The sequence below is a fragment of the Vombatus ursinus genome, unplaced genomic scaffold, assembly GCF_900497805.2.
Source record: "Vombatus ursinus unplaced genomic scaffold, bare-nosed wombat genome assembly UNPS02005286.1, whole genome shotgun sequence".
In the NCBI taxonomy this organism is placed as follows: domain Eukaryota; kingdom Metazoa; phylum Chordata; class Mammalia; order Diprotodontia; family Vombatidae; genus Vombatus; species Vombatus ursinus.
Genome location: NW_020945064.1, coordinates 11574616 through 11587458, shown reverse-complemented (window position 1 = coordinate 11587458; position 12843 = coordinate 11574616). Strand labels below are relative to the sequence as shown.

Here is a 12843-nt window from a genome sequence, read left to right as displayed (position 1 = left end):
GAGACAGACGCAAAATAGCCCCTACTCCCAAGGAACTAACAGTCTAATGTGGAGACAACATGTAAATAACTATGTACAAACAGATATAAACAAGATAAACTGGAGAAACTCTCAGTGGTATTTATTAAGTACTTACTATGAGTCAAGCAGTGTTTGAAGGTTTGTTACGTGGAAGGGGCATTCATTAAATTTGCATTACTTAGCTTCAGATAAAAGAGCTAGGATCAATAAGTGGGAGTGGTAGAGACAGCTGCCGATCAATATAAGAAAAGCATTTCCTGACAATTCGAGCTGTCCCAAAATAGCGTGGGCTGTCTCCAAGGTGATGAGGTCCTCATCCTTCAGAGTCTTTAATCGGAAACTGTGTAGGTGGGGACGTGGTACCTGCTGAGGTGCTTGTTGGACTGGATGACCTCCCAGCTCAGAGGTCCTGTGATTCTGGGTCCTTGGGCTATGTCTGTGGGACAGACACCAAAGTAATCAATTAATTTTAATCAACCAAGTATCTACTATGTTCCGGATCCTGTGCTAGGTCCTGGAGGTTCAGATACAAAGAATGAAACATTCCTTGCTCAAAATGAGCTTACATTGGAATGGGGAAGATATTAAGTAGCAGGGGCAGCTAGGTGGTGCAGTGGATAGAGCCCCGGCCCTGGAGTCAGGAGGATCTGAATTCAAATATGGCTTCAGACACATAACACTCACTAGCTGTGTGACCCTGGGCAAGTCACTTAACCCCAATTGCCTCACCAAAAAAAAAAAAAAAAGATACGAAGTACCCACAAAATACATCTATCTGTCTATCTATCTGTCTATCTATAACTATCACAAAAGTAATATACATATAAATGTTTATAAATAAATGCATATGCATACACACATATGCAAAATAGTTAAATATGATGTAGTTTGGAAGGGAGGGCATTTATATTTGAGAGGAAGGGTTAGGAAGGATACCCTTCATTCATTGTCCCTTCCAACTATCTCGACATTCTATCTCCTATTTCCTTGCCATGCCTTTGTATCGGCTTCCCCTCACACTCAGAATACACTCCCTTCTCACCACTTGGTGAGCCTTCTTCAAATCTTCATCTTCCTCCATTCAGGTGCCACTGACTGTATGGAACCTTTCCTGATGCCCATTGGTGTTCTCCCTGTCTTCAAGCCGTCTTGTATCTGATCATCTATTTACATGTTCTATCTTTCTTTGGGACAGGAAATTACTCCAGAAATTTTTTTTTGTCCTGGTTTGACACCTTAAGTATTGTTGTTTGGTTATTTTAGGGGTGTTTGGCACTTTTTGACCCCATGTGGAGTTTTCTTGGCAAAGATACTGGAGTGGTTTGCCATTTCCTTCTCCAGTGGGTCCAGTGGATCCATTTTGTCAGGCAATCAGAGGTTAAGTGACTTGTCCAGGGTCACACAGCTAGGAAGTGTCTGAGGCTGAATTTGAACTCAGGTCTTCTTGACTCTAGTCTCAGTGCTCTGTCCACTGAGCCACCTTGACTATAGTAGGTACTTAAAATAAGTGTTTATGGGATTAAATTGACTTCTGTGGGAAAATCCATTATTGTTGTTTCATGGAATCGACTAATCAATTCTTCTAAAGTGGGTCATCAGTTATGTCAGGGTAGAGAATCGCTTGGAGATATTTTACACTCAATATGCTGCAAACTGAACTCATCTTTCCCCCCAGACCCTGCCCTCCTCCAAGCTAACTTATTTCTGTCAAGGGCACCCGCATCATTCTAGGTTCTCAGGTTTGTAGCTTCAGCATTGTCTTTGACTTTCAACCCACACGTGCAATCAATGGCCAGTTCTTGTTATTTCTACCTTCACAGTCGCTCTCACATCAGTAGTTACACAGAAACCACCCTAGTTCAGGCTTCGTTACCTCTCTTAGATTATTGCAACAACCCATTAATTACTCTTTCTGCCTCTAGAATCTTTCCGCTCCAGCCTTCACTCTGCTGCCAAAGTAAACACAGATTTGACCACTTGACTCCCCTACTCCGTAAACTCCAGTGGCTTCCTATTGCCTTTAGGCAAATAATATAAACTCTGTTGAACTTTGAAAGCCCTCCATCATCTGGCTCCAACCTACCTTTCCAGCCTCATTAGACGTTACTTCCCCTCTTGCCATCCGAGATCCAACCAAACTGATCTTGTTTCTGTCCGTTGCATACAATGTTCCAACTCCCATCTCTATGCCTTTGCATTGGCTGATCCATGTGTCTGGAATACACTCCCTCCTTACCTTTAACTCATAGAGCTTTTCTCTTCCTTTAAGATTCAGATCAGTCGGGGCAGCTAGGTGGCGCAGTGGATACAGCACCGGCCTTGAAGTCAGGAGGACCTGAGTTCAAATCTGACCTCAGCCCAACCACTTGATATGTACTAGCTGTGTGACCTTGGGCAAGTCACTTAACCCTGATTGCCTCACTAAAAAAAAAAAAAGATTCAGATCAGTCACCATCTTCTGTATGGTACCTTTTCTGATCCCCTCAACTGGTTACCCTTTAGCTTTTTTGTTGTTCAGTCATTTTCAATTGTGCCTGACTCTTCTTGATCCCATTTGGGATCAAAAACCCCATTTGGGGTTTTCTTGGCAAAGATACTGGAATAGTTTGCCATTTCCTTCTCCAGCTCATTTTATAGATGAGGAAACTGAGGAAAACAGGATGAAGTGATTTGTCCAGGGTCACACAGCTAGTAAGTGTCTGAGGCCAGATTTGAACTTGGGTCGTACCGATTCTAAGCCCAGCACTTTATTCACTGTGCCACCTATCTGCCCTTACCCTTTAACTATTTTGTATATGTTTGTATTTATTCATTTTATTTTTATGCCATACATATTGTTATACACATTTGCTGTCTTCCTCATCAGAATAGAAGCTCTTTGTGAGTAGGGATTGTTTCACTCTTTGTACTTGTAACTTCAGTGTTGGTTATAGTGCCTGGTACATAGTAGGTGCTTGATAAATACTTGTTGCTTGATATCTCAGAAGTGGAGAAAAAAGTTCCTCTAGAAAACAAACTGCTAAACATGACATAAAGACATTAATTATCAAAGTCTTCAATGAGTTACAAATTGAAAGTTAAATAATGGTGCTTTCTTTCCTCCCTCCCCCACTTCCACTCCACCGTGTTGGGCAGCCCTTGGTAGATGAATACCTTGGCATAATCAAAAGAAGTCCTTCACCCCAAGAAGCCTGTAGAAGCCAACCAATTCCAGACTGGTGGATACAGCAATCTAGTGCAGGTGAGAAATAAGAATTGTTGTATTTGCTACGAGATAGTTGTTCTCAATTTTGTTTGCTCTGCAAAACCCTCTTAACAACAACCACAAAAAAAATTTGGTGAACCCCCAGGGTAATTTAACATACTAGTCATAATATTCTTTATGGTTACTTACTGCTTGAGGTGCCATTGAAGAATTTTTAGTGCAAATCCCTTAGACCATCAGAATAAACTAGTAAATGGGAACCACTGCTATGAGAGATTGGTGTTTTTTTGCTCTCCACAACATTCTGGAGAACATGCCTTAACTTCCTGCCTTCATTTGCTATTATAGTAGGAGAAAACATTGAAAGAAACTCTGATCATAGTTCTGCTGCTAATGGGCGTGCTTGAACTATCAGCTGGCAGCCCTTCCCCCATGAATGTGAGAGTGAATATTCAACTCCTCGTCCCCCTATTTTTTAAAGCAAGAGTCAGATTTGAAAGCTTGGTATAAAATTCCGAAAAGGACGCCAACAATTGTTATAGTGGCATTGTATGGTGACAAGTGGACATGTGGATGTCTGGGGTGGGCAGAGGGGGACCCGTATGGTGAGATAGCGGGTAGAGAGCCACTCTACCTCTTCATATAACTACATACAAAGAAAATCCTTACATTAGTCTTAGAGAATCATCTCTACTGAATTGAATATTGGGGAAAATACATGGACAGTGGATAAGGGTAGATAGTTTCTGAATTCTTGAATGCAGGGGATAAGGTCGTAGGGATCGAGAGGTGAAGGGGTTAAGAACAGCCGAACAGTCATATTATTTAAGGGCTTGTCAAGATACTTGAGCACATCTGAAGAATCCCTCCCCACTGGACAGAGGAAGTATAAACCTCTATTCTAGTCTGGGTGAGACTTTGGTTTTCTGCTCTTATGAAACCATGAGTCTATGTTATGGTTGGGAGGAACACTCAGAATTGAGCGGAAGTCTATACTGTGGCCTAATGAACATGCTATATAAAAATTTTAAAGAAAACTCTTTTGTTTTTTGTTTTTTTGGGGGAGGGAAGGATGTGTTGTCTGAACTTGTCTTGTGTGGTTCTAAATTTATTTTTTTTCTCCTTCTAATATTCTAATAGCCATACCCTTGATGACTGGGTACCCTGCTTATGAATCTCATCATTCAGGTAAAGTAGCAGATGGGTTTGACTGTATTAGTTGCCATGTCAGAGTCCTCTACTAAAGCTTTTTTCTCCTACTTCCTCTTGGCCCAGTGTTGCCTAGAAATACTCTAAGGCTGTTCCCAAGGAATGTGTGATTCTGTGACCTTTCAATCTGGAAAAGGCTTTCAGTATGAGCCTACCATTGCTTAGCTTAGCTAGACCATGACCAACCATCGGTAGAAAGTCTTGAGCCTTATACTTTTTCCCCCTTACATGGTTATATGGAAGCCTCCTAACCCCTATGGGCCTCTCTGTGAGTTAACAAAACATGTTGAAAAAAAAAGTCTGGAAAGCAGATTAAGTTCCTTAGGGAAAAATGATTTAGAGCAAGAGAGTCTGTGAACTTAGAAAAAAAAAATTACATCTTTATTTCAATAACCTGTAATTGAAATTTAGCATTTTTTTCAATTATTATTAAAAAAAAAACTTCTTTTGAGAAGGGGTCCAGAGTATTCTCCAAACTGCCAAAGCGATCCATGACACCTAAAGGGTTAAGAACTCCTGGACTAGAGGCTAGTTCATTCTGAATTCTGTACAATCAGTTTTCTTTGATCATGCCTTGGGTGCCTCTGTGAGTTGTTCAGTCTTTTTTTCAGTCGGGTCTGACCCTTCATGACCCCATTTGGGGTTTTCTTGTCAAAGACACTGGAGTGGTTTGCCATTTCCTTCTCCAGCTCGTTTTACACATGAGAAAACGGAGGCAAACAGGGTGAAGTGACTTGGCCAGTTTGGAGTTCATGGCTCCACCCTTCAATCAGAGGAATTTCCGAGGCAATCTGGTTTAACTCCTTCCTTTGACAAAGGGAGGAGACTGAAGGAATGGGAGGTAGTTTTGCATTGAACTGTGCACAAACTGTTACCAAGTTCTCTGTGTAATCGTTGGTGACTGTCTGTGAGTTGGATCAAGTCTGGAGACCCTTTTCTTAAAGCAGTCTAATTGATTTATATGGTTAGTTGGTCAATAAGCATTTTATGAGGCGGTTTATGTGTCATTAGGTACATTGTCATTAATGCTGTGTTCAAACCAGCTAAACTAATGGACTCCAATTTTCCTTCTTAGGAAGCTGACATTACTTTCTTCAGGGACATGAAAACTGCTTTGCATAATGTGGGCTAGTGGAGAGTGATTTAAGAAGTTCCCCACATGTTAGAGAGATGAACCAAATTGTATGTGTACGGTCCCAGAAAGAGACTGAAAAATTCAGTTGCACATGTATAGGACGGGGGAGGTATGGCTGGACAACAATTTGTGTGGGAAAAGATTCAGAGGTTTGAGTGGAACTTTAATAATATTAATACGAATTCTATTAATAACTAATTAAGAATAATATTAAATTAATACTATTAGTCAGTATGACACGTATGGCTTCGTTAAAAGAACCCTAATATACAGAGAGCTAGCTCTGCTTGACAACATCCAGAATATCGTTTTCAGTTCTAGATGCCCTGTTTTAGGAAGGATATTGACAAACTAGGGCAGCTAGTTGGTGCGGTGGATAGAGCACTGGGCTTGGAATTAGGAAGACTCATCTTCAAATGTGCAAATTTCAACCATTTATCAATTTTGCCCAGGGCTCAAGAGATGGATGATATAGGGAACAGACTGCTTCCTTCCCCTCCCTAGTCCCCCAGACTGGATTTGGGATTGGAGAACTTGAGATTGAAATGCCTATTCTCTCTGTGATCCAGATCAATTCCTTAATCTCTTTATGCCTCAGTTTCCTCATTTGTCAAATTAGCAGTTTGTACAGTTCAGGTATGGGTTGGATTAGATAGCCTCAAAAGACCCTTCTAACTCTAAAACAGGGTGTCTCTGGTCTCTATGGTCCTTGCTGACTCCAGCTCTCTAGGCCATCTACAGGCTCATGGTTTTCGTTTCTCCCTTTTCCACAGCTTACTCCCAGATGATGATCAGCTTTTATTATGGAGGTAAACTGGTAGGCCACACCACCACCACTTACCCTGAGGGCTGCCGGATCTCTCTGAGCCTACCGCCTCAGCACCTGGAGAAGATGTATGGCTCTGAAAGCTTAGAGCACATTCGCTTCCCACCGGCAGAAATCATCCAAAATGACCGTCAGAAGCAGGTCACCAAGAAACTCTTTGGCCACCTGGATCGAGGAGTCCTGTTACACAGCAACAAAAATGGCGTCTTCATCAAGAGATTGTGCCAGGGGAGAGTCTTCTGCAGTGGGAACTCCATGATGTTTAAGGACAGGCCCAACAAATTGGAACGGGATGAAGTGGTCAAGATTTTTGACACAAACCAGTTTTTCAGGGGTGTGTATAAGGCTTAGTCTTGTTCCTTGAACTTGAAATAGTGCCACCATCTTATACCATTTAAATTTTAAGTGCTAAGTGGCATAGAGCTATGGTGTAGGGCCATAGGGAGATACAGACAGATGGGAGTACTGGGTTCCAACCCACATTTCCATAGGGCTTACAAAGCACTTTCCTCCCAGTTCCCCCATGAGGTGAGTAATGCAAGTAACATTCAACAAGTCAACAAGCATTTATTAAGCACCTACTATGTGCCAGTCACTACGCTAAGTGCTTGGGTTTTGAAGGAGCTATAACAACCCAGGGCCACATAACAAGTAAGCTGAAGAGCAGGGGTTTCCTGGCTCCCCATCCAGTGTTCTTTCCATTACACTACACTCTCTTTTGGTACAACCACTCAACCTACACATAGTCTTTGACATCTGTTATCTTACTGGACCTTCTCAAGAATCCTGTGAGATAGACAGGGTAGGAGTTTTTATCCCCATTTTATAGATGAGAAAAAGGAGCCCTGGAAAGGAGAGAAATGACTTGACTAAGGTCATGCTGATCACGAGTGGCAGAGATGGGTCCAGAACCTACGCCTGTTGTTACTCAGTCTTTTCAGTCGTGCCCTACTCTTAGTGGCCCCATTTGTTTTTTGTTTTTTGGTTTTTTTTGGCAAATATATTGAAGTTGTTTGCCATTTCCTTTTCTAGCTCATTGTACGGATGAGGCAAACAGGGTGAAGTGACTTTGCCCAGATCATCCAGTGAGTAAGTGCTGGAGGCCAGATTTGAACTCTGGTCCTTCTGACTCCAGGCCTGGTGCTCTATTCACTGCTCCACCTAGCTCTTAGGTCTTCCCACTCCTACTTTGGTATCCATTCCACTACACTATGCCCTTCTCCTGTGACATTCGTCGTGACCCTTTGATCACAAACCCTTCCTGTGGTTGGATTTGAAAACTGAGAGTTCGTGTTGTGTGTCTGAGATTCAATCCGAGTAAATCTTTTTTGGCCTGCCATGCACTTAATTGACACGCTGAGTATTGTGAGGAATGTCAAGAAATATAAGGGATTTAATAAGAAAATGATTCTTGCCCTCATGGAGCTTACAGTCTCTTGGGAGAAGATTAGAACAGACATATAGGTTTGAAAAAAAAAGTGCCTATAAGATAGTACATGCTATGGGAAGCAGCTAAGTAGCACAGTGGATAGAGGACTGGCCCAGAAGTCAGGAGGACCTGAGTTCAAATCTGACCTCAGACCAAACACTTGACACTTACTAGCTGTGTGACCCTGGGCAAGTCACTTAACCCTAATTGCCTGAAAAAAAAAAAAGATAGTACATGCTAAGTACTAGATGAGAGTTATGGATGATTACAAATGATATAGGAATAAGGGAAGCATGGGGCAGTGGGAAGAATGTTGGTCCTGGATTCAGGTGCCCTGGGCTCACTTCCTGACTCCCAGCCTTACCAGCTTTGTGACTTTGAATAAGGTCACAAGCACTTCATTTCTCTTAGACTCAGTTTCCTCATCTGTAATATTTTTGCACCATATCTGTGACTTCTTCAGTGTGGTGGTCTTTCTTTTGAGAACGTTTTTCCCTACCAATGCAAATTTGCCACTGTTTTGTAACTTATGGTATGAAAGAGATGCCTGAGACACTGAGAGGCTGGGGGCCTGGGGCCATGTGTCAGAGGTGAACTTGAACCCATGTTGTTCTGACTTCGTGGCTGTGTTTCTAGCCCCTCCGCCTCTCCATCTGTAATATGCTGCTAATGAAACTTCCATTGCTTACCTTACAGGGCTGTGTCTGGGGAAGGTGCTTTGTAAACCATAAAGGTCCATAGAGATGTAAATTATTATAAGGAATTCAGTGTGTCCAATGGGTCATTCAGGAAAGCTTTCATGGAAGAGGTGGGATTTGAGCTGGGCATTGAAGGACGCCTAAGGTTGAAATAGAGTAGAAGGGGAAGGGAATTCTCAGTATCATCTTGGTGGCTTGACTGGAGCAAGTCTACAAGCATTTATGAAATGCCTACTATGTGCCAGACACAAGGTTTTTATTTTTATTTTGTTTTTAGGGGAATAGTTGGGGATGAGGCTGGAAGGTTTCCATAGGTTTCCCTATGGCTTGAAACATTCAGGGTCATTGTACTTTATTTGCTTCTCAGTTAGACTCATAACTAGGAATTCTAGCTCCTGGACAAATCAATTTGTGGGAGAAAAGGGGGAAACAAAGACCCCGGGATATCCCATGGTGAGCTAGTACCGCTATCACTACTGGTCCCAGAGCTAATCCTGGGTGCCCTTCATGGCATAGATCCTTAGGCTAGACCAAGTGCTGGGAATCTACCCTGGTCAGATGCAGTTGTGCCAGGGTGGCAGTTGAGGCAGAGGGAGGGAGACCAGGTGATGGGTATTCCATTAACGAGACTCTTGGGGAGCAGAGCAGTGGTTAGGGGCTATTAAGAGTAAGGATATACTTCTTTCTGTGGCTGTGGAAGTCATCTGTACCTCATGATCTTCCGTCACAGCTTACATGGGAAAGAAGTAGTCTTCTTCTCCTTTAGATATTAGTGCCCTGGGGCAAAGCCCCAGCTGCCCCATGCTAGTTATGACTCTGTGCTCCACCTTCTTAGAAGTTGAAAAGGAGACCCTGTTTTATGACCCAGGAGCAGCAACGACGATGACTTAACTTTGTGCTTGCTGATCAGAGGGTGCCAGCGATATGCCTGGCCTTGATTTATAAACAATCTGAATTGCACGAGATTTTGGATCGATTGCAATGTAGACCTCAGGGATGGGGCAGGGGGCAGGGAGGACTCAACCTCTTTGCCCTTGGCTTGAAATGTCCCTTTCTGCTTTCTGCGCAGACCTGCAGCAGTTTTACAACAACCAAAGCCAGCTTCCTGACAGCAGAGTGATGCTGTGCTTTGGCGAGGAGTTCCCTGACCTGGCTCCCTTGCGCTCCAAGCTCATCCTTGTTCAGGTGAGGAACAGTCCAGTCCATTCTTAGCTAAATGTGCTGTGGAATTCTGTGGCGAACGTATGTTCTGACTGAATGAGTTAACCTATTTTGGCAAAGCGCTTTGCAAACTTTGAAGCGTTACATAAATTCTGGCCGTTATTTTGGATTTAACCTCCAATTCCTTACTTAACTCCAGGTGGAGCAGCTCTATGTACGGCAGCTGAGGGATGAGGCCGGAAAAAACTGCAGCAATGCCTTCATGCTCCAGCCTCCGGAGGATGTAGCCCAGCCTGATCAGGTCTTCAGATTTCAAGATATCTGTGGACCTCATCAAAGGCCCTTTTTTAGAGAAAATCAACAGATCACCGTCTAGAGAACCCCTGTGCCCCTCCTTCATCCCACTGGACCACACCTCTTACCCCATTTCCCATCACTGTAGTATTAATAATATTGTTCTAGGGATTTTGGGGGGGGGATTCTGCAGGGAATTCATTTGGGGGGAACTATTCTGATCAGGTTCTTTATAAACCAAGGGTCTGAAAAGGTGAAGTTTGAAAGAGGCATGGGGTCATCTCTCTAACCATTCATTGATGCATTTTGGTAACTGGGACAGGACTGTCCTGATTTGTAGAAATTGTAAAGACAATCTACTATTTTCTGCATTTGGTTCGGTTTTCATTTGCACTGATTTTTTTTTTCCTTCTGCATCTTGAGATTACTGATGTTTTCAGTGTTTAGACATTGCTGTATAAATACTCAGTGTTGGTAGCCTAACTAGTTCAGTGGAAAGAACAATGCACTTGGTCAGGAAGACCTGAATTAAAACCCTGCCTCAGATGCTTACTAACTATGTGACCCTGAGTGGGGACTTGACCTCCCTCAGCCTCAGTTTCCTTGTCTGTCAAATGGGGCTAGTATAGCACCTATCTCATATTGTTGTGAGGTTCACAGGAGATGACATATAAGGCAGTTTGCAAGCTATGTAGATGCTAATGTTCAAGCTCTTTGTAAACTCTGATTATTATTACCAGTGAACAGCTGAGGAGGAAGCTTTGGGGAATGGCAGCCACCAGTAGCTAAGCTGTCTTCATTCTTTTATTTCAGTTCCATTCAAGAGATAAGCATTCACGAAGTGCCTCTTAGGGGGTAATGTGCCCTGCTAGGCTCTGGGAATACCAAAAACATTCCAATAAGTCAGAATGGGCCCTGCCTTCAAGGAGTTTACATTCTTCACTAGTTAAAACTGTAAGCTTGTGGTTGGCTGCCCTTGCTGATTTCTGGATTGAAGTGCCTTATTATTTTGAAAGCATTTTTATAGGGATTTTGGATTTTTCAGACACTACCCCTGCCATGACAGAAGATTGTTGGAGCTGCAGTAGAAAGTGGGTCTGACCCAGCATTGGAAAAGACACGAATTCTAATGTCAGCTCTCGGTTTTGCCCCTAACTAGCTGCACGCCATTAGACAACTTACTTCCCTTCATTTCCTTATCTTTGAAATGAAAACACTGGTGAATGAGATGATATCTGAAGGACTCTTTTCACTCTCCCATTCAGTGTCCTAAGGACCCTATCCAGCTATAAAAGGTTATCTCTAGCCCTGTCGTTCATAGACTTAGAGTTTAAAGGGAACTTTCAGGTCATCTATTCCAATCTTCTCTTTTTACAGATGAAGAGACAGGGCCAGGGAGGCTAAATAACTGGCTTGAGGTCACATGGATAATATGGTAAAGGTGGCACCATAGTGGATAGAGTGCCAGGCTTGGAGTCAAGAAGACCTGAGTTCAAATCCAGCCTCAGACACGTATTAGTTGTGTGACTTTAGGCAAGTCACTTAACCTTGTTTGCCTCAGTTTCTTCATCTGTAAAATAATCTGGAGAAGGAAACGGCAAACCCAAATGGGGTCACAATGAGTCAGACATGACTTAAATGATGCCACAATAGTATTGAAGTCTGTCCTCTGCTTCCAAATCCTGCCTTACCCTATATTGCTGTTCTTTGGTCTAAGGCTTCCCAGTCCTAAAATTCTGTGTTCCAAGATCCCCTTCAACTCTTGATATCTTGGGACTCTGCAAGTAGTTTTTGGCCCTTCCTAGCCAGGCAACAGCATTCACCGATCAGTAGTATTTCTTGTTCATTCCCTGTCAGCCTCTAGCAATAAATATGCAATGGGGCCAGGTGATGCCTCTCTCAGGTCATGCAGTGGGCGCTTCAGCCACACAGTATGCCTAGGTGAGTAAACCTTCTTGTCCCAGAGTTCAAGCTAGATTCACTTTATAACAAATTCTGTTCTATGGCAAACAGTGGCCTAGGTAAAAGATGGTCAATCCCATCCTAATGAATCCAGTTTGGAAGTCAACATGCCAGTTCTCACTGAAGAGTTTATAATCCAATTAGAGAAGAAAAACATATACACATGAGTCAGAAAGAACATGAGATTTAGAGTGGGGAAATCTTGGTTCAAGTCTTGGCTCTGTTTCTTGTGTTATTTCAGGGAAATCACTTCCCTTTTCCTTCATTTCTAGGGTCCTTCTAGTTCTAAATCCTATAATTCTAAGAAGTAATTCTAGTGCCTACTATACTGTTGGTTCGGCACTGGGGAAATTGGTGCTTTCGGTATTTGGATGTGAAATCCTTGGCACTACCCTTGCCCTAACTATGTTAAAAACAGGGGCGGAGGGGATACATTCTGACTCTTTCTCTACCACCTTCACTTAGGTTCCGAGTGAAGGGTAGGACAGGGGCTGGTGAGGCCCACAATGCCTTTCTCTGACATTCTCAGCCTTTTTTTTTTTTTATTCTCATCATCTTGTCTGGTTTTAAGAACTAGGAACAGATCCCTGGGATACATATATGTATATATGCATTTGTATGTGTGTAAATAATAGATATAAAAAATACACACTTATATCAGCAAGGTTATTTACAGATCATAGTTAAATTGAAGATATTATTGGGTGGTCATGGTGAACATTGTGGAGAGGCTCTGATTTAAAATTTGAATAACCAAAGAAAAATAATTCACTTTTTTTTTCTACTGGCATATTTTATGGGGGTGATGGGAAAATATTCTGTGGCTTAAGGAGCAAGAGGAAGACATATATTTCTGTGTGTATATGTATATAAAGGAATATACCATTAGCAAAGGCTTTGTAA

At 42.5% G+C, this 12843-nt stretch overlaps 1 protein-coding gene across 1 annotated transcript in view; it reads left to right on the top strand.

Moving 5' to 3' along the window:
• Positions 1–10541, top strand: part of IRF8 (interferon regulatory factor 8) — a 35534-nt gene extending 24993 nt beyond the window's left edge. The window contains exons 5-9 of the mRNA XM_027847649.1: positions 3157–3262; positions 4367–4414; positions 6344–6730; positions 9593–9708; positions 9884–10541. Of these exons, the coding sequence (XP_027703450.1) occupies positions 3157–3262; positions 4367–4414; positions 6344–6730; positions 9593–9708; positions 9884–10060 (834 nt within the window). The 3' untranslated portion in view covers positions 10061–10541. The remainder of the gene's footprint in view (positions 1–3156; positions 3263–4366; positions 4415–6343; positions 6731–9592; positions 9709–9883) is intronic.
• Positions 10542–12843: the final 2302 nt, after the last annotated feature.